This window comes from Vombatus ursinus, unplaced genomic scaffold (assembly GCF_900497805.2).
Source record: "Vombatus ursinus unplaced genomic scaffold, bare-nosed wombat genome assembly UNPS02006874.1, whole genome shotgun sequence".
NCBI classification, from domain to species: Eukaryota; Metazoa; Chordata; class Mammalia; order Diprotodontia; family Vombatidae; genus Vombatus; species Vombatus ursinus.
In genome coordinates this window covers 2,666,820-2,688,916 of record NW_020946652.1, presented here as the reverse complement: position 1 = coordinate 2,688,916, position 22,097 = coordinate 2,666,820, and the positions used below count along the sequence as shown (strand labels likewise).

The 22,097-nt window shown below is 44.4% G+C and overlaps 1 protein-coding gene across 1 annotated transcript; it reads left to right on the top strand.

Moving 5' to 3' along the window:
• The first annotated feature begins 66 nt into the window (after window positions 1-66).
• CLDN1 (claudin 1) lies at window positions 67-21,375 on the top strand. Its single transcript, XM_027848784.1, has 4 exons — window positions 67-393; window positions 14,924-15,088; window positions 18,331-18,415; window positions 21,179-21,375. Exons 1-4 carry the CDS (start codon window positions 171-173, stop codon window positions 21,339-21,341), a joined length of 636 nt encoding a protein of 211 aa, XP_027704585.1. The 5' UTR covers window positions 67-170; the 3' UTR covers window positions 21,342-21,375.
• Window positions 21,376-22,097: the final 722 nt, after the last annotated feature.

Sequence of the window (22,097 nt, the reverse complement as noted above, 5' to 3'; positions counted from 1 at the left end):
GAGCAAGCCCAGCGAGGCCCGGCAGAGCTCACGCAGCGACAGCCCCGAGGACTTCCTCGCATCCCCACCGCCTTCCTTCGGCCCCAGGCCCGACGGGGAGGTAGCCCGCCGCTGCGGGGCAGGAGTCCAGAGCCCGGGAGCGAGCCAGGCAGCGAGGGGCGGCCGCCGGCATGGCCAACGCGGGGCTGCAGCTGCTGGGCTTCATCCTGGCCTTCCTGGGCTGGATCGGGACCATAGTGAGCACCGCCTTGCCCCAGTGGAAGATCTCGTCGTACGCGGGGGACAACATCGTGACGGCCCAGGCCATCTACGAGGGCCTGTGGATGTCGTGCGTGTCCCAGAGCACGGGCCAGATCCAGTGCAAGGTGTTCGACTCGCTGCTGAACCTGAGCAGTGAGTGCGGGGCTGGGCTGCACGTGCCGACGGGGAGCTGGGGAGGCGCGCGGGGCGATCGGGGCGATCGGGGCTCCCTCTGCCCCGGCGGCCTCCAGCAGACGCGCGGCCGCCTTTGTTGCCGGCGGGGGCTGTGTTTGGGAAGCACGGGGAGGGCCAAGTTTCAGTCCAGGCAGGAGAGATGGCCTAGAGAAAAGCGGACGGGGTGGGGGTGGGGTGGGGGTAGGGTGGGAGTGCGGCGGCATTTCCGAGTTCCCCACAGTCGACTCTGGCCACCAGTTAAGCTCTAGCTGGAACATAGTAGGTGCCTAGAGATTTGTTTTGTTTTGCTTGACTGCGCCTCAGTTTCCCCATCTACAAAAGGAGGGGATTGGACCGCAGTGGGAGATCCAAGGTCCCTTGCAGCCCTCGAGCCTCACACAGATGTTTGTCTGTGAGTGACTGCCTCTGGAAGGGTTGGAGATTTCCGGGGGTGCGCTCTACATTTTGTCTTTGTCTTCCCTTCTGGCGTCTCTGGGCTCGGGCGGGTAGCGTTTTCGCTACCCCCTTGACTCCAGGTATCTCTTCTTTGCTAAGGTAAAAGGGATCGGACGCACCTGGCAAGATGTTTCAGGTGGAATTCAGGTTAGCTTTAAGGGCGAGCTCTGGGTCCCCACCTGGAGGCCCCGGGTCACAATGGAATACGGGGAGGGGAAGGGGCTGGCCAAAGAACTTTCCACCTTGGTTTAAGGGAGCTCCATTGCTTTCGGAAACAATAGCTCCTGCGGAGGGGACTTCCGTTTTTCAACCAATTCCAATACATTTCCTGTGTCCACACCAAGTTCTCCCCTTTCACTCCAAAGGGGTGTTTAGGAAGTGGAGACATCTAGTTTGCAGAGTTGATTGGGGAAGGGGGAGTTGTGGACTCCCCTCTGGAGAGTGTAAATCAGGTTTGGATTCTCCCAGGGTCTCCTGCCGAAGGGGTTTTTGGTTTGCTGGACGAACTCTTCTCTTTCTCTTTCCTCAAAGAGGTGAATGGCGAAGGAAGGAGTTCAGGCACCTCTGGTTGGTGCCTTTATGTCAGTCCTGAAATTTCCACAGCCTTCAGTAGCTCTGAGTCATTGCCCGAGGATTCCGTTGAGCCACCAGCCCAATTTTATAGGAGCTGTGTAATGGTCCCTGTATGCACCTGAAGAAAGGTTCCTTAGATATTGTGCTCCATAAACAGCCAGGGGCTGCTCTGCCCACCCACTCTGTCCTGAGGGCTGCCTCCACCAGGCTTCTCGAGTTGTACTGGCTTAGTGTTTCGTAGGCACTGGAAGCCTCTCCTGGTAATGAAGCCTCCCTCATTTTAACAGGATTGACTGTGTCACTACCCTTCGCCTCCTGAAAAGGAGCAACTTTCATGGTTTGGTGAGATGGAATTCAGGAAGCTCTGGGTTCAAATTCTCCTTCAGACAATTATTAGAACTGTGATCCTGGGGAAGTCCTGCCACCTCACTGAGCTGGAGTTTCTTCATTGACAAATGGAAGTACTAAGAGCACCTTCCTCCCAGGGTTTGCTCATGCGGACTCCTCCAAAGGGAACTACTCCTTTATAAAAAAGAGGAAACAGAGAAGGGAAGTAGCCTGGCCATCATGGTCCCAAAGCTAATGTGAGCAGTGGGATTTGAACCTGGGTCTTCAGAGTCAGTGTGCTTTCCACTGAAATATACAGTTTCAGATGATGATATGTGTGTATGTATATGTATGTGTATATGTGTGGTGTGTGTATACACACACACACATAAAATTCATCTCACTTGCAAGTCAAGACATTACTCTCCTGTTGTCATTGGTCTTCTTCCAGAACGAAGGACAGACAACAGTGTGTATACATACATACATACATACATACATATTACTTTGCAAACCTTACCAAGTGTGTAAATTGCCAATTATCAGAACACAGATGCAGCCACTAAGCTGAGGAACACATCTGCAAATGTGATGTGGGCATCTTCCCGATGGGGGCTTTTGTCCTACGCTAGATCCTCCTCCCAGGACAGTCAAGTCTCCATCCTATGGATGCTGTCTGCTTTTCTTGTCTCCTTTGGGTCTTTGCCTTTGATTTTCCCAAGCGCTCGTCAGCAGTCTAGAGCTTCAGTAATTATACTTTGGCCCTGCCTGGCAGTGCACAGCCTGGCATTTAGATTCCCACAGATACGTGAGAACTGGCTCTTTTGGTCTCTGAGACTAAAGAGCGGGGTAATGAGTGTCTGCTTTTTTCAAACGCCAGCGGACAGGTGTTTTCTGATTCATCCTAGCCGGTCTTTCTGGAGGCACCTGTTCCTCATTTGACGTGTCTGTTTTCTTAAGCTTTCCTCTTAACTTAACAAGTAAGTTTTCAAAAGCAGGGACAATTAGCTGTGTGTGTGTGTGTGTGTGTGTGTGTGTGTGTGTGTGTAATCGATCCATTCTCAGAATGTTTTTAAAGACTTAAAATACAGATGATTGAAAGGAAATGAATTACATTAGAGTTATCAATATAACTTCTAAAACAATTTCACAGCCTCTAAGTTAAGGATCCCTGCTGTAAGTGGATTTCATTTAAGTTTTAACTGAGTTGTGGTGTTAGGTGTTGGCCTTAGCTCCCAAATAATGATACCCCAGGGCATTGTAGGCAGCAAGGTGCAGCAGGGAAAATCTCAGGACCAGAATTCAGGAGTCTAGCCCTACCTCTCTAGCCTGGCTAGCTATGTAACCCTGGGCCAATTCTTGCCCCCTCTCCCCAGTCCTATTTTCCCCATTTGTAGAATGAGAAGATTAAATTGTTCTCTACAGAGCCTTCTGGCTCCTGAATTTGGGGAAAGCTAACATCTTTCTGAATAAACTTTTGAGTTTCCAGTTATGCTTCTTAATAGATGTTATGAAAAGGTAGAAAGCTGTGGAGACTTAAGTGAGTTCATCTTTTCCTCTCCTTCTTGGTTCCCTATTTTTGATTGACTGTTTTCTTTTTCCCCAGGATAAGATTTTGGCTATTACCAGGCATTGGGCATGGTACACAGAAGACTCTTTAATTTGGAAACTGATTCCAAGGGAAGAGAGCCTCCTAGTTCCCAAGGCCTTCTTCCCTTTGTCCCTTCTTTGGCATGAAGTGTCTGATGTCATTTGCTAAAAACAAGAATCCCTGTCGCTAAGTTCCTTTACCTGGGACTGCAACCATCATCTACGGCCACAGATAACTATGTTTCCATGATTCAATGGGGAATGTGGGTATAGGTTCCTAATATCTAGAAAGAAAGAGGACCATCTCCCCATGAACAACTGGCTGAGTTCCTGATGAAGTGGGGTCAAGTGTAGGCTGATTCTTCCACAAGATGTGAAGGCCTCGAGGCTGTAGCTTTCCTGAATGGGAGAAGGCGTTTTTTGCTATTACTCAGGATGGAGACAGTCCTCACTAACTCCAAGGTTGGGAGTCAAGCTAGAATGGAGGACATTTTCAATGCTCCTCACCAGAATTTCATGCTGGTACATCACCCTATGTCAGTATCTCTTATATTATCTTCATTAAGAGGAAGAAAGAAAGCGAGTCGGGAGTAAAGTAGTCACTGTTGGTTTTAGTGGGGCCCTTAGAACTCATGATGCTTTGAACAGAAAATCTCTTCGGAGGAATTGGTGCTCTGAGACTCCACTGTGTCTGAGACACAGATAAAGAAAAGGGTCACCTGTGCTGGGTAATGTATGAAGGTAGATTTGCCTTTTTCTTTAACAGTATCACCTGGTTCCTTGCCTTGCCTTGCCAATGCTGCCGAATCTAGTATTTTGTAATTAAGGCCAAGATAAACTCCCAATTTCAGAGCCCTGTCTGTTGCCCAGTAGACATTTCCGCCCTATTGGAAAAGGTAGGGATTTCTATGGAGCCCGGGAGGGAAAGTATGTGACACAGAGCCTGGCTACAGAGTAGGTGTTTAATAAATACATTAATTGATTGATTTTTCCAAGCCATGGAACATCTTAATTCTTTGGGATTGGAGAAACAGGGTTCTTTTGTTAGATCAATGCTCACTTAACAGCAAAGTTTCAAACCAATATTTCTCCAGTTAAGAAGGTCCATTAACCGTTCCTTCCCCATTTCCTTATTTCCAGCCCTGCCTTGGGTTGTGAGCCTCCATGTTGGCCTATTTAATAGGAAGCTTCCTCTTTGGGTCTAGCTTGTTCTTTGTGGATGTGCGTGAGTGGGTGTGTTTAAAGCACATTGGTGTGGGAGGTATGGTTTTCCAGAAGCACCTTCTTACCATGACATCAGGTCCAATCATGGTCTGACCAGTAGTTTTCCTAGTTCATCTTTCAAAGCAGCTCAGGGAAAACAGATTCTTCTAGACTATATTCTGAATTATTGATTGAAAAGTGGATGGAAGGTTCACATCTAAATGCTAAGTTGTCATAGGATCACAGATTCAGATCTGGAAGGAATCCTAATATTTATCTAGGCCCATACCCTAGGGAAACTGAGGCCCAGAGAGTTTAAGTAAGATGCACAAGAGCACACAGGTAGGAAATGGGAGGGACAGGATCAGAGCTTAGGTTCTTCTAACTCCAATGTGCCATCCGAGGCTTCAAGTCTCAGTTTTCAGGCCAGAGCTATTTGATAAAGAGATCTGTCATCACTAATTACCATGTTTGGAACAAAGAAAAAGTAGCAAGGTTTGTGTAGCCTCTGAGGTGGAAGAAGAGATGAAGGAGAGGAAACAGACCTAATTGAGAAGAAGCCGCTTTATCTGTCTCTAGATAGGAAAAGGGTAAGTGGAGAAAGAGGCAGAAGAGAGTGGCATAGCAAAGTGGATGGAGGGCTGGCCTTGGTATCAGAAAGACCTAGATTCAGATCTCCCGTCCTGAATAAGTCACTGAGCCTCTGGGCATCTCAAGCAACTCCCGAAGATTAATCTCCTCAGTCCTGGATGGGTTGCTCCCTGTGTGTGTTGGGGGAGGGATTTCCCACATCAGGAGTTCCTTGAACAGATTCTATTCTAGATTCATTGAGTGGGCAGTAGGCATGATTGTGTACCATGTAAAAATATTAGTTTCAGTCATGGATCATTAAGATCTGCCCCATTGAAGGAAGTAACCTGGATCAGTGAAATTACAACTGTTGGCAAATTGGATTTTAGACTTCCTGAAAAACGGTTTGCCCTCCCACTTCCTCCCTCCTCCATTTTAGGCACTCACTGACTTCCTGGAAGAATTCCCCTCCCACTTGGACATGGCCCCTTCTACCAAGGGGACCACAATGTTCTTGATCATTCTTGAGTCATGTGATCTATAGACTTTGGTAAAAGTAACTCTCAGGAAACCAGTATCACCCCATGTAAGGTTTTGGGTTGTATGAAGCCCCATTTGTGATGGGCAACTTGGCTTTCTCAAGAGGAAGAAAGCACTTCCTCTAATTTTGACTTGAACTTGGATATTGTACAAAAGCTGGTGCCATCCACTGCACGTTCATATTTAGCTCTGTCTTCCTGTGTCCTCAGAGTTGAAACTCCTGGTTTGATCTTGGCCACTTCTGTGCTCATCTTTCTGTACTTGTAGGAGTATTTAAGTCTTGCCTAATTATTATTTTTCTTCTAACTGCTAGGTCTTTTACGACCTTTGCTTCTTTTTTAAAAACTAACCACCACCACAACAAATCTGTCTTTAGGTTAAGGGTACAAAGAACTGATTCTGTTTGTCTTCAGCCTTGAGATCATTAGTTCAAATGCAGGTCAGATCAATAGGACTCTGAAGCTGACTTCCTGTGACGTCTACAGAGTTGACCTGTGAGAAACATAGCAGAGTTTGGGCAGATGCCAGCCAGGCTTCTCTAGGGCAACTGTGCCCAATGATTAGGAAGATTGAGTCCATTCCAAAGACTTTTATTAAGAACCTATGAATCCCTTTCTCACTTTCCTCATCTGTGGTAAAATAAGTCATTATTGTTAGGTTCTCAGAACATGAAGACAAAAATAAAATAGCTTCTGCCCTCAGGAAGCTTCTATTGAGTAAAAAGATGATAATAAGTAAATACGGTACAATTTGAAAAATGAAAGTTTGTATTCTCAGAGTTATCTCTTAACTTTAAAGAACAATAAATGGGCATGTGAGTTAGAGAGTCATAGTTCTGAATCCTGGCTCTAAGCTCTTGTCTAAACTGAATGAATGCATTTAACTTCTCTGATTTTCAGGGTGTTTTGTTTTTTTTTTGTTTGTTTGTTTGTTTCATTTTTTGTTTTCCATCTGTTAAGTGGGGACAGGGGAGACTAGATTTACTCTTAAGATCCTTTTTTGGTTCTAAATCCTATGATCATGGAATCTCAGAGTAGCAGGAAACTTTGATACCACCTAATTCAACCCAGACTGGAAAAGAATCCTGTTGTGTCTTATGCAATGGCCATTTATGCTTAGCTTAAATGCCTTCCTGGAAGGAGAACTCACTGTCTCTCAAGTGGCTCACTCTATTTTGAAATTGTTCTAATCATTGGAAAGTAGTCCCCTACCTTGTCTTTAAACCTAAATTTGCCTCTTTGAAACCAACACCCAACTCCCCATTGTTCCACTTTCCGCCCATCGAGGTCAAGACTGTAATTGCTCTCTTCCCTAAATCACCTTTCAAGTCTTTGAAGAAAGCTATCACCAATTCTATTTTCCAACCCTTCCCCAAGTCTTCCTGTATTCAAGTTGAATATTCCTAGTACCTTTAGCCCACCTATATATGGACTGGCCTGAAGGCTTTTAGCAGTTCTATTTGTACTCTTTGGATTGCTCTCCCTCTTATCTATGACGTTTTGAACTGAATGAGGAAACTGAGGCCCACTACTAAATGGCTGATCCCATGACAAACTGAAGAACACTGTCCTAGAATTAAGACAAGACTAATGAACTCTCTAGAAGGTCCATTTCTGCTGCCCCCCTCCCTGCACTTTTTTTCGAAATACTCTTCCCTAGGGATAATCTCCAAAGAAAAATATCCAACCAATTTCCTCTCTGCCCATCTTTTTGCTGTGCCTTTAACTTTTAAAGGGGCTTCATCTGTGGAATTCACTGGATAATTTAAACCCATAATGAAGGTGGGCCATTACATTTTCATATCTAGTGTAAATTCCCAACTTAAAATTTCTGATGGAATTATAAATCTTGGAATGACTGAAGTCTCTGTTTAAATCTTATCTTTTATGCCACCATGTTCTGGCACCTAAAACAGGGTGGGGACAGGGAGAGAATATTCTCTGTCCGGGACCACATATGGCCAGAGTTTTAATTCTGATCCATGATTCATTACTTACACATTTAAAAAAGTTAATTAGAACTTTGTTTTGTTTTGTTTTGTTTTTCTAAAGAAAAAATCTAGACCCTGAGGCCCTTGACATAAAATTTCATTCCTTCACTGGAAGGCTTTACACAGCCCAGGTTTAAAAAGATTTGTGAGGGGCAGCTAGGTGGTGCAGTGGATAGAGCTCTGGCCTTGAAGTCAGGAGGATATAAGTTCAAATCCAGCCTCAGATACACGACACTTACTTGCTGTGTGACCCTGGGCAAGTCACTTAACCCCAATTGCCTTGCAAAGAAAAAAAAAGATTTGTGTCATTTGCCCCCCCCCAACTTACAGCCTATTTTCTACTCACCTTTTCTTAAATAGCACTTTTTAGAAGTTTTCAGCCAATTTCTTTAGTCTTGAAGTTTTCTCTTTTGACAATGGTCAAGGCCAATGAATTAAAAGCTGTGCCAGATATCAGTCCTGAAGCTCACACCCTAGGCCTTTCTAACCCTAGCAAATGGCCTTGGGAAGGGCTCTCTCAGAGCAACCAGAGCCCAGTGGATAGAGCAGGATGACATGTCCCCAATCAGAGAATGGGAGGCCATTCATGAAAGTCTACTTCCTTTCAAACAGGGAAGTCCAAAATCCTTCTGACAATCAGTTGAATAGAGGACATAGTGGAAGGATTTGGAAGATTCTGTTTCCTGTTCAGAAAACATTGAAAATTGCTAAGAATTTGGCCTTTGCCCTCAAGAAAATCTTAGGAATCTAGGGACACCAACACTTCATTAGGGATCTCAGAGCTGTAAAGACCTTGGCCATCATTTTGTCCAAAGGGTCCTTCCACATTAAGCCCCTCATCAGTAACCCTGATGATTGTCCATTGCCCACCCTCTGCTCCAGAGCTTCCAATAATAGGGAACCTACAACGTGCTAAGGTAGAGTGCATCATTAGGAAGTTTTATGTGGAACAAACATGACCCTCTTTTTAGCTTCCACCCATCGCTCTGTCCTGTAGGATCGAGTAAACACAAGTTGAATCCTTCTTCTAGGAGACTGCTTTGCAAATATTTGACTATAACTAGCACAGCATACCCTTGCCTTCCCTTTCTAGCACTTTACTTACATTTAAACAAGATGGCAGACCCAGTTTAAAATAACTAAGAAAGAGCACTATGTTTGGAAATCAAAGGACCCGAGTTCATGTTCTAGCTCTTGAAAGAAATAACATGTAAAATGTTCTGTACACCTTAGAATGCTATGGAAATGTTAGTTTTTATTATTAATGCTTACTTACTGCATGATTTGGACAAAATCATCTAAGTTCTCTGGCCCTCAGTTTGGCCACTTAGGACTGGGTGTGTGACCTCTGATTTCGAAGCTCTCTGTCTGTGAGCCATCATTCCCTCCTCAAAGTCTGTAGGATGCTTGGCTTGGATTTCTTCCTTTCTCCTCCTACATTGGATTCTATTTGTCAGTACCTATGCCACTCTGTACCCCTCCTGCCATATCAATTCCATGAGGGCAGGGAATATTTCAATTTTGTTCTTGTGTTCCAGACATGTAACAGAATTCCCCGCACTTAGTTGATAATTAATAAATGTCTATTTAATTTCTTTGTGTCTTATTCCTCAAACTGGATTATGGAGTTTTTAAGAGACTAATGAGTTGGGGGAGAAGGTGAAGTCAAGGCAGTAAGTATTTAATGCAAAGCCCTGGGATACAAAGAAAGACAGAAACAATCCCTGTTCTCTAGGCACTCACAACACACAAACAACTATGTGCAAACACAATTTATACAGTATCCATGGTCATGGACTAAAATTCGTCATCTTCATGAGGTTTCTAGTTGTGATCCACGGCAGACCAAAAGTTCTCTGAACAATCCCAAGTGGGTTTGCTGACTGTGCCTGTGTGGCCATATCTGGAAGAGCATTACTCATGGCAAGGAAGGGAGGGAGATTCCAAAGACAACTGCCATTTCTGAATGCCCTGGATAGAACTGTGAGGGCTCCAGCCTATCTGGCCAGTCTCTGACTGTTTCTCTTGGGGTGGGGGGGAGGACCAGATAAGGCTAATGTTCCTAATCAATGTGCTGTGTCCGCTTCAGGGCTCTGCAGTTAGTGAGAGGTGGAAAACCTGGAGAGGGTTTAAAGCAGGGAAGTACCAATAGTAATAATAATTTTAATATTAATAGCTAGACCTTATAGCTCTTTAAGGTTTGCAAAGTGCTTTACAAATATCTCATCTTATCCTCACAGCAGTACTGGGAGGAAGGTGCTATTGTTCTCCCCATTTCACATATGAGGAAACTGAGGCAAATAAAGGTTAAGTAATATGGCCAGGATCCCCTGGCTAGTATCTGAGGATAGTTTTGGATTCGGGTCTTTCTGATCTAGGCCCAGAGCTCTATCTGCTGTACCACCAGCTGCCTTGCTAAGGAGGCAAGAATTGGGGGAGGGGGCAGTTACGGGGAAATGGTGCTGGAGCTCAGGCATAAGGGCTGTTGGGTAGAAACTAGCTAGCTTCCATACTCATACAGGGATGGATGCCAGGGGGAAGAAGCATGACCAAGAGGAGGCCTGGAGTTCTGATGACTTCGGGGGAGCAGATTCAGATGTCACTCCCAAACCCAACCAAACCTCGTTTGGTTTGGGCCGGATGGGTTGTTCTTTCGTTTGAAGAAGGGGAGAAAGCTGTCCGTGACAGACAAATAGGTCATGGATGACAGACATGTCTAAAGGCCAGGGACTTTGATCTTGTTTAGCCAAGGTCTGTGCAACTGAAGTCATAGAAAGGATTCCTTAAGGACTGTTGTGGCATGTCTTTCCTGAGAAGTCGATGTCATTGTGGTGTTTCACTATGGAACAGGCGTGGGATTGAGAGTTGAGAGGCCTGGTTCTCTTCTGAGCTGTGTGACCTTGGACACATCATCTCCCTTCTTTAGGCCTCAGATTTCTCACCTACGCAATGAGGCTGGTGCTGTTCACTCTCCAATCAATCAACATTTACTTAAGGACTTACCGTATACCAGGCTAGGGATTAAACTCTGTGCTACCTAGTTTGCCTTGATATTGTCTGAGGCCAGATTTGAACTCAGGTTTTCCTGACTCCAGGCCCAGTGCTCTGTTCCACTGTCCTACCCAACCACTCCCTAGGGCAGGGCTTAGGTCTTTTTTTTTTCTTTTTTTAATCTTTGCATTCTAGGCTTGGCATTGTGCTGCACATTTAATAGAGCTTAACAAGTATTTGTTGGAATGAATTGTCCTTTAAATGCGAAATTTCTTATGAAATAAATATTAGTCTAGAAGCCACAGGATGGAATAGATTGTTTCTGAGATTCCTTTCATCGGTGAAGCCACCCCTTGGTTATAAAATATCAAGGAAGTAGTCTGTGATAATGAAAATAAAAATTAGTAATGCTCCAATACTCCGTGGGAATGTACTTCCTTCTAAGAGTCACCATCACTATTCTACCCACAGCCAGTGGTTATTAACTAGCACAGGGACAAGAAACAGTCTTCTAGAGTTTCCTTTGGGCTTTCCTCAGGTCATGAAGAAACCTTAGGCCCGAGAGGCAAAGTTTGGCATTTACATGACTGAGCTCCAGAAGAAAAAAATATTGTAATGTTTACTATAATATAATATTCATTTTCCCCTCCGGCTTGGGTCGCCTAGTTCAAGAACCTCTCCCTAACCTGAACAATAACTGTCTCTGCTCCAAGACTTCCTTTATAGGAAAGTTGGCTTACTTAAGAAAATGATTTCTACTTCTATAGGGAAGTGGTTTTCCTCTACTTTCAGGTTGACTGTGACTTCAGCTGATCTTCTAGGTAAGACTTCAATATTATTGAAGTAGAACTCAACACTACCTAGGGCTAGGTAGGGTACCAGACCAAGATGGCTCAGTCGTCTTTGTTGCAAGATGGACAAGAGCAGGGGTGGGGAACCTGTGGCCCTCTAGGTCCTCAAGGGTGGCCCTTTGACTGAATCCAAACTTCACTTTCAGTCAAACGGCCACCCTTGAGGACCTAGACAGCCACATGTGGCTTCCAGGCCACAGATTCCCTACCCCTGAACAAAAGTGACATGAGATGAGAAGGCATGGATAGCTTGGGAGCTATACTGCTGGTTGAAGTCCAGACACACAGAGGATCACAGATGAACTTAAGAATAGCCCTGATCAAACAAAGGAACCAGAAGGAGCCTTGGCTTTAATGCCATAAAGCAGATTTCCGGAAGTTCTTCAGGATCCATTGAAGTCTTCCATAAGGTCCTACCCTGAGGGGGTAGGCTGTAAAACCTTTCTTACAGAATAAAACAGAAAAAAAAGGGGGGGGCATAATCCCTGAAGAGTCAGTTTAGAAGATTTTAAAATTTCCAATCTAAAAAGGCCTATTGTTTTCATTTTAAATGGATTTTTAATGTCTCCCCTCTTTTATCAAGTCCAAATTTTGCTTCATTTGGTAGATTTTTAAAGAATTGTCCGGGAAAAGCCCTCCACTCCTTTCTCAATTTGCCAGCCATGAAGATAATGTGTGATCCCAAATGCCCCATATTATCTTTCTATCTTTTTTCTCTAAGCATCCAGACTTAAGTAGCAGCTTCCAGAAATGTGTCCCATGAGTGCCTTTCCACCATGCTTGTCCTTGTGGAGTCATGTCTTCAGGGTGATGGGAAGAGATGGGAATCAATCTTAACACCATGGGGAGGCAGGGAGGTGTGGTCCTGATGAAATTAGTAGGTCTTCACTGACTCAAGTCTAGAATTATAGTCCTTGTGTGAAAAGACTCCAGCAACAGTGAGATGATTATGGCAAGTGCCTACTTTGTGTCACATATGGATGTTGGATTTGAAAAAAAAAAAATCAGAATCCATATATGGCCACAGAGCTCTGCAGCTTGAAATTGGCTTTTCCCTAATGATGATTTTCTTTTGATTTGGTGTTGAAGTAACTCAGGCCAGGGACCTTCGATTAAGATACATAGCCCAGTTTATGTCCCCAAACCCCAAAGCGGCATTCTAGCCACATGCTGACTTGGAAGTGGGATTACAGGGACTTTCCTGCCCTTGTTTCAGTCTGGAGATGTTGACATGGTTGGATTCCATGGAAGGCACTCTCTGAAAATGACAGCAGCGATATCGACACCTGCCAAGCCCATGCTCCAATAACAGCATGTCTGCCTTGCCCTGGTCATACCAACAAATGTCACTGGGACTTGTATGTTGGGTTTCCTATTGGGTCAACACAGATAATTAGCTGGGTTTCAAAAGTATTTCACAAGGCAGGGCAGGAAAGCAGCCTTGGCCTTGCTGAAAGGGAGTTGCTGGTGATATGTAGCATCAAAACAGCTCCTGTAATAAACCGAGAGACACAGACAGACAGACAGAAAAAGAGAGAAAGAGTGTGTGTGTACATGTGGAAAATGAGGCATGTTATTACATTTTATTTTTTCTTTTTTACAGTAGAGAAGGTAATAGAAAGGAGATAAAATAAACATTTGTTAATGGTCGGGGGGAGACTTTTTATTTTGAAGAAAAAAAGAATGTGAGGCATTATTAGCACAGTGGTAGTTTGGGGTTCTTGGCTCAGCAAATTCAGTTGAGTTGGGTGGGAAGAGTGGCGGGGGAGGGAGAGGAAAGCAATATTGGAATCGTGGTAGAGAGGCCAGCTCAGTCTCAGATGTGGTCGTTCAAGGGGCCGAGGACAGTTGTCCTATGCAACACAGGCCTGTGGAGGAGCATGAGTGGAGATATGAAGCCTTAATACCCTCCCACAGTGTAGCAGCCTGGGACAGTCTCAACTGCTCCTATCCTAGGTCCAGTTCTGTTCCTTATGATCTGAATCAGAAATTCCCAAGGCTAAAGGAGGAGGAGGAGGAGGAGGAGGAGGCTGGCCCAGTTCATTTCCTGGCTAGCTGTGGAAGATGTCTGACTACAGGACTCCCTTGTTTTATTGGTTCTGTAATCTCATCAATGTGGGTCTTAGCCATCCCACTCACCAACAAAAGTAATTCAGACTGTGAACTGGAAGACGCCATGCAGCAATGCTTAGACCATCACTTCTGCTTCCAGATAGGTCTGGTGTGACATCCCAGCTGTGCAGATGAGAAGCTAAGGGCTGGAATTACTGGCGGCCCAAGTGAGTCCAACTCGTCCTCCCTCCGTACTGGGAGAAGGCTTTTCCTTTGACTTTTCATGACAGATCAGTTGATTGGTCTTTTTGCTAAGTCAGTAACTGAGGCAGGGAAGCTCCTTCTTGGCCTTTAGACAAGGATGAAGCTGTCTCTATTCTTCCCAGCAGTGGCAGCTTTTGCCAATCGCTGATTTAGCCCCTGTCCAACCCTCCCTAACTGTGAGGTTGCTTCGGCTCCAATGATGTAAATTAGCCAGAGTCTCCAAAAGGTTGGCACCACTTGGCATCACTCGACATGCATGACAGGCATCACTTAGCAACCTGAGCAAACATCATTCCTGGATCAGAAACAGGGTTACTGGAAGGGAATGAAACCCAGGGAAGCTTCACCCTGGAAATTGCATGTAGGGCATGGCTTTGGTCTGTGGCTTTTTCTCTTATAGTAACTTTTAAAAAAGATGGAGGTTCTAAGCCTGTATTTAAAAAAAAATACACTCCATTTTAGATTAAAAGTAACAATGGGCTTTCTATATACTTCATTTGATCCTCACAACAACCTTGTAAGGTAGGTGTCACTATTATTCCCATCTTACAGATGAAGAAACTGAGTCTTGGAGATGTTGAGTGACTTGCTTAGCATCACAGGGCTGGTATCCGAGGGTGAGCCGGAAACTGGGTGTTCCCTGTTCCAAAGCTGGCCCTCCTACCATTGCATCATGCTGCCCAAATCTAGCCAGGAGAGCTCACCTCTACCCCCTCCTCACTCAGGGGATAAATGTTATTTACTCCAAGCTGCAAGCCTTAAAGCACTTTGTGACTCTCACCTCTTACTATTCGTCATGTTCCTTTGGGAGCTCTGCTTTTCTCACGAGCTTGTTGCCAAGGATGATTAATGGGCATCACACAGTTGCCCAATACAAAGCTAAATTATAGGTTCTAATCATGACAATGATTTCTTGTTAATCGCGCCATATCTTGTTCTGATTCCTGAGCTCAGGGAAGCTTGGAGGAGCCATTAAGGAGGGATTAGCTTTCACTCAACTGCCACTGTTAGCCTTTCTGTTACTTTTCAGGTTGATCCCAGGTTTACTTCTCCCCTTCACCCTGGCCCCCAACACCGAAGGCTTTGCCCTTGCTCTTTTCAGGTACTCTTCAGGCTACCCGAGCCTTGATGGTCATTGGAATCATCGTGGGACTGATCGCCATCTTTGTGGCAACTGTGGGCATGAAATGCATGAAGTGCATGGAAGATGATGAGGTGCAGAAGATGCGGATGGCTGTCTTTGGGGGTATCATCTTCCTTGTGGCAGGTAAGAACATGCCCTCCGAAAGTGGCCTCCAGCCTCACTTTCTGACATCCTGTACACTCTTCCCCTTCAAACAATCTGCATGGCAGGTAATCTGTTCTGTTTGCTGATCCCTGGGCTTGGCATACCATCTCCCACCTCCATGGCTTTGCTCAGGCTATTTATCACACACAGAATGCACATCTCGCCCTGCTCCAACCTCTACTCCCTTAAATCCCTGGCTTCCTTCAAAGCTTTATAAGTGCTTTAGAGACAGCCCAGAATGGATAGAATGATGGGCTTGGACTCAAGAAGACCTGAGTTTGAATCCTTCCTTAGATACGTAATAACTGTGTGACCCTCGGCAAACCATTGAATACCTCTGTGCTTTAGTTTCCTCATGTGTAAAACAGAGACAGCTAGGTGGCACAGTGGATAGAGTGCTGGACCTGGAGTCAGGAAGATTCATCTTCATCAGTTCAGATCTGGCTTCAGAGACTTACTAGCTGTGTGATCCTGGGCAAGTCACTTCACCTTGTTTGCTCAGTTTCTTCATCTGTAAAATGAGCTGGAGAAGGAAATGGAAAACTATTCCAGTATCTTTGCCAAGAAAACCCCAAGTGGGCTCACAGAGAATCTGACTGAACAACAAAAAACACAGATAGTAACAGCACCTATGTCTCAGAGTTGTTCTGAGGATAAAATGTGATAATATTTGTAAAGTGCTTTGCAAACCTGAAAGCACTGTGTTATTATCTAGCTAGCTATTATCATATAGGGTGGACTCCTCCATCCAGCTCAGAGTACACAGCAGGAGTTCTCCTGTTCAGAGCCCCTCAGCATGTTGCATCTCATTAGAAAACTGACACTCATGGAGAATAATGGTGAAATATTTGAAGACGATAAAATTTGGTGGAACAGAGTGTAAGTATTGGCATTGCTTTAGTGGTATATCCATAATATCTCATTTGGCCCTCGAGGCAACTCAGTGAGAGACTTGCTATGCCTTTTTCCCCATCAGTAAACTGAGAGTGTAAGTGAGTGATTTATGGTCAAATGGCTAATGAAGGGCAGTGATGCTCAGATCAAGTGAAAGTGTTTTAAGGATGGGAGAGATGTGGGTATGTTCATAGGCAGCAGAGAAGGAATTCCCAGTTAAGGAGGGATTGAAGATTAGAGACAGTAGGGAAATCTGCTAAAGCAAGTGGCATGGAATGGGGTCTCTTGTGCACGGGGAAGGGTTTGCTGTGCCAAGGAGAAAGGCCACCTTTTCATACTAGGCGCGAATGGGGAATACATCTGAAGGATTTGAGGCAAGGAGGAGGGTAAGGCAGAGAACACTCAGGAGTGACCTCTGGCTCCCATCCTCTAACAGCCAAATTTTGTGACTGCCTTCTTACCACTTTCACTTTTTTCTTTCCCATTTCACTTCTAACATCTAGTTTTTGCCCTCACCACCACTTAACAGAAAGTCCTCTCTCTTTCCATGCCCACCATTGGCGTCTTCATCCCCAAAGCCAGTGAGTGGACACTCCCCTCCACCTGGTCCTCCTTCTGACTTGGCCATTTTCTTTACTCCAATTCACTGGAGATCTACTGCTTTTTTTTTTTTTTTAGTTTTGACTCTTCTGTTTTGTTACTGATAAAGGAGCTGGTCATTTCCCAAGCTCCTTTGGTTAACTGTCCTAAATATCTCTGCCTCTCTACTTCTTCCTTTCTGTCCTCCTGTCACAGCAGGATCTCCTCAGTGGTCTTCTTGTCACCTTTCCAATCCATTATCCTTCATACCAAGGGATGATTAATCACTCCAACGTACAGATCTCGTTAGGTCACTACTCAGCTCAAAAGTATTCAGTGGCTTCTTACTGCCCAATGGATAAAGTTCAGCCCTCTCTTCTCCATCATTCTAGGGCCTCCACTATGTGCATCCATCCTGCCTTCTTTTTGGTCTTATCTCATACTCCTCCTATCCACTGAAACTGGATGACTTTCTGTCCCTCCCATTCACCCATGTCAAGGACATGCCTTATATTCACATGGCATCCATGCCTTTGTTTACATTGTTCTATGTGCTTGAAATGCACTCTCCCTCTGTTCACTCCTTGAATTCCTACTCATCCTTTAAAGATTCCCAATCCTGTATGAAGCCCTCACTGATCCCCTTCCTTCACCACCAGTAATGACTTCCCTTTCTCCTCAGACCTTTTTGGATAAATAAAACATTTATTATGGGCTAACTGTGTAAGGTACTGTGCTAAGTACTAAGGATACAAATACAATCAGCAAAAGAGTCCCTGCCCTCAAGGAGCTTACATTCTGATGGAGAAAGAACGTACAAAGGGGAGATGGTGAGAAGTGTACCCTGAGTGAGAAGTGTACCAGTCTTGTGCTGGTGGAAATCAGGTTAAGGTCTGACTGTAGTTGAGATAAGATGAACACTCATTTCTCAGAGCCCAGGTGGTTCCAGGGGCAGAGTCCAAGTTTCAGGTGGGAATGAGATGGGAATAATGGCTAGAAGGGAGGCATCATGACTTAGATCTGATGGCCAGAAAGTGAGGGCAATGCATGATTTTAGGGGAGATAAAAATGAACCATTTGGAACCCAGAGTATTTCCAGAGGGAAAGCCTAACATTTATACCTTGAAAATATATTTGTCAAGTTATAATGTGTATTATATTTAGGGGTATTTTTGTCTTATCCTCATACTATACAGTAAAGTTCATCCAGTCAGGACAATATCTCATCTAAACTTTCATCTCCTCTAGGGCCTAGCAGTGTATATGGCATACAGTTAACACTAGATCAAAACTGATTCAAAAGAAAAAGGTGTTCACCCTTTTAAAGGAGATTAGAAAGAAAAGATACTTATTTGCCTGAATTTTAAAAACAATCAAGAATGACCGGTTTCAATCAGGAATTTTTAGCGTTTAATCTAATTCAGCTTTACAAGTTGGAATATAAGTATGCCTTACTTTTCAGTCTAGTTCAGGTCATTAAGCCAGTATTCAAAGATGTCTTAGACACCATCACTGATGTGAATTTACAACCAGGCGATGTAAAAAGACTTAAGCACTTTGGCTGATTTTATCATTAACTCCTTAAGGGACCTTGAATCAAGAACTTCACCTCCATACCTCCATTTCCCTAATGTCTGATGATATAGAATGAAGGGGATGGGCCTTTGGGAAGTGGAGTGGGGCTTCTGTTTATCATCCTCAGAGTTCTGTCCTTATTAACCATTTTTCCCCCTTGTGAATTCCTACAGGCCTGGCTGTTTTGGTTGCCACAGCATGGTATGGAAATAGAGTTGCTCGAGAGTTCTATGACCCCATGACCCCAGTCAATTCTAGGTAATGCCATTCATGTTTTCACCAAGGTCATGGTTTTCTGAGGTTTGTCTTTCAGTGTTCTATGGACACCAGCTAATGTTGGGCCTCCCCACATTTTCGACTAAGAGTTTGAAGATGAATTCTTCAAGCTTGCTGGCTGACTCTTTGTAACTTGACCTGCGATTAAATGTTAAAAGGAACACATGAAAAGCTTTCTCAGTGGAGAAAATCAGTTGTATAAAACTCTTCCCTAGCCCGGGTTCCAAAGATTACGATTTCTATTTGTCTTACTCCGGTGTTGGAGACCATTAATAAAAACAGACAATCACAATGTCGTCCCAGCACATTCAGCTTTGAAGTGCATTGTTTGTTGTGCTTTTACAACATTTTGGCTGTTAATTATTACTAGCATCCCTTGGGAGATAAACGTTAAATAGTAATTACCCCTGAGGTGGCTGATAGAGCTCTATTCCCAGTCTGACATTGAGAAGAAATACTGAACTCCCAACAGTTCAACTTGGGTCTAGACTGGAATGGAGGAAGAGGCAGAATCCAAAAAGAATTCAACAAACCAAAACATTGGGCTGATTCCATTAAGACGAAATATTCTAGGGAGTAATGTAAAGTCTTTCAGTTGGGTTCAAAAGGTCAGCTTCACAGGAGAGAGAAATGTTTAGTTAACAATTTGTGTGGAAAAAAGATATGATGATTTTTAGAGGACTGCAAACTCCATGTGAACAGCAGGGTTATATTGCCCCCAGACTTAGAAGCTATGGTGGCCTTGGGCTTCCGTGGGAGGCCTTAGGGAGTAAAGGAAGTGATGACCACCTCTGCACTCTATCCTCCTCCGACCTCGTCTCTAGGATAGTATCCAAAAAGCTGCCAAGTAAAGGAGGGATATGCCTGGGTCTGCTTGGCCCCAGAAAGCAGAACCTCAAACCGTGGGCAGAGGTTGCCAAACAACAAATGGAGGCTTGGTGTCAGGACAAATTTCCTAACTATTAAAAGTGTCTGCACTGGCTCCCCCGTTATGGAGCCCTTCCAGTGGGCTGGCCAGCCATCGCTTGCAAGGCAGGGACATTGGGGGCCCTTTTTCAGGGATAGGAGCGATTAGTTGAAGATCCCCACCGGTTCTCAGTCCTGTGGTTCTGTGGGTGAATCTCAGTTCAGTGGCTAAGTATAGTCTCTTGAGTTTTAAAACTTTGATCTCAGCATAAGCTTGACTCTTGAAGGTTAAAATGCCTAACGACACTGAGTCACAGAGGTCAAATATTCAGGCAGGGCCTAGAATCCTTGCTCTGACTGTTTGACCGAGGGCTGAGACCACCACTCCTTCAATCTCCTCACCTATAAACAACGCTACATTTAGCATGGTACATGGCACATTAAGGACTTAATGTTTATAAGCGCTATGAGAAAAATGGATGGAAGTTAGAAGACAAGGTAAATCAGAGAGAAAAGCACATTTATAGAATACCTGGTTACAAGAGAGGCTGAAGCATAGTATAGGTTAGGAGCTGGAAGGGACCAGAGTGGTGACCTAATCTTCTCATTTTATAAATGAGGAAACTGAGCTCCAGAATGGGAAAAGCATTGGCCAATGCCCCAGAAGAAGCAAAGGGCACACCTGGGGTTCCAACCCAGCTCCACTGACTTCAAAATCCAGTGTGCTCACTCCCACCCTGCACTACCTCAGCTAGGATGGAATGTCTCCCATTAGCCTTATAGAACATGCCAGGGTAGCAGCTTCTGAAGAGGAACGTTCCCAAATACAGGCCTCACATGACACTTCAGAAGCCTGTGTCCATGATCACTTTGGCTACAAAGAATGGTTTATTTATTTGGAAAACTGCATGGATACGTTAAAATGAACTATTCCAAGAAACAAAGAAATGCTGGTGCCATTGTTCTCTGCCCTGCCCAGAATATCTATGGTGTATAGTTATGAGGGCCAAAGTCTAGGAAAGAAACCAATGAATAGGAGCATCTCCACAAGGAGGCAATCAGGGTGATGAAGGTAAGGGCCTGTAGTCGATGCCATATGAGAATCTATTGAAGGAACTGGGGATGTTTAGCATCGAATAGAGAGGAAAGGGAAGAGGACACAATAGCTGCCTTCGGGAATTTGAAGGGCAGCCATGTGGAAAAGACTTTGCCTTTGTTCTACTTGGCTCAAAAGGGCAGAGCCCAGAGTAATGGGGTAAAGTTGAGAAGAGGCAAGTCTTGATTTGACGTCAGGAAAATCATCTTGACAACAGAGCCATCCTAAAGTGGAAGAGGCTTCCTTGGGGTGTTTTCCCATGAATGCCTTCAAGTAAAAACTGGGTAGTTGCCTGCTAGGGCAGGGGTTGGCCTGGGTGGCCATTGAGGTCCCTTCTGAAACTGAGATTTTATTGCTAGGAATTAGAATAGTTCACAGGATGCTCTTAAAAGCCCTGGGGACTGGCAACGGCTTACCCACCTACCACTTGCCCTCTAAAAGCCTTGTCTTAGTCAGAAGGAAAGTTTCTGAGGAAGCATCTAAAAGTTTGGGCCATTACCCTGGAAAGGTTTGCAGGAATGACTTGAACTGTGGAAAAGGATTAGGTCTGCTGGTCCCAAACAATAATTACTTCCCACCCCCAGGGACTGCTGCAAAGGAACAGGTTTAAGAATATAATGTTTACTCTTTGGGGTTGGCAGGGCAGAAGATGGGCATATTTTACATGGACAACTAGTTTCTATTGTCTCCAAGACCCGTGACTTGTTCTTTTTTTGTTCTTCCACTCCTTTGCTTCTTCTTAGGTATGAGTTTGGACAGGCTCTCTTCATAGGCTGGGCCTCAGCTTCTCTGTGCCTGCTGGGAGGTGCGCTCCTTTGCTGCTCCTGTCCCAAGAAAACAACCTCTTACCCAACTCCTCGCCCATACCCGAAGACCACACCCTCCAGTGGAAAGGACTATGTGTAACAGAAAGAGGACACAGCCACTTGGGGGAAAAAAACCCCCCAAAACAAAAAAGGACTTTGAGATTGTTTTTCTTTTTTTTTCATTTTTTTTAAATCATGAGGCACTCAGACCTTCTATGATATTCTACATTTTTGTACTAAAATGTATTTTTTGTAATTTCCATACCTTCTTTCATATCCTACCCTCAGTAAGAAATCTTGCATTCTGATCCTCTAATCTATGTAATCCTGGAGCTTCGGTGTTTCTCTGTTAGTTGACCACCCAGGGGAGGCAAACCCAAAGGGAAAATCACTTCATTTTGTTAAAAAAAAAATCCATTAAAATGATAAAAACTAAACCTTGTAGGTGATGGGCCCTAATCTCACTCTCATGTTTCCTTTTTAAACAAAACAGGAATATTCAAAACCAGAATCTCCTACTTCCTAGCTGTGTCTTCACCTCGTCTGTAACATGGAGCTTTGGAAAAGAACACTTCCAAGGCCCCTGTGTATGATCCCCATACTGTATTTTCAATTTTTTTCAGGTGTTTAATCCCATAGTACCAGCCTGGATGAGCTTGACTTGGTACACTAGGTATAGTATGTGTCTGGCTGTTTTGTTTTAATATTTTGGTTTGGGCCACAATCAGCCAACCACAAAGGGATTTGATGGAAAAGAGAGAATAGGAGGGCCTGAATCATCCCAACTAATGTCTCTTTCTTCATCAGCCACTTTGGTTTCCTTAATCCAATCAACCGCCTGTCTAGTCTCACAGCC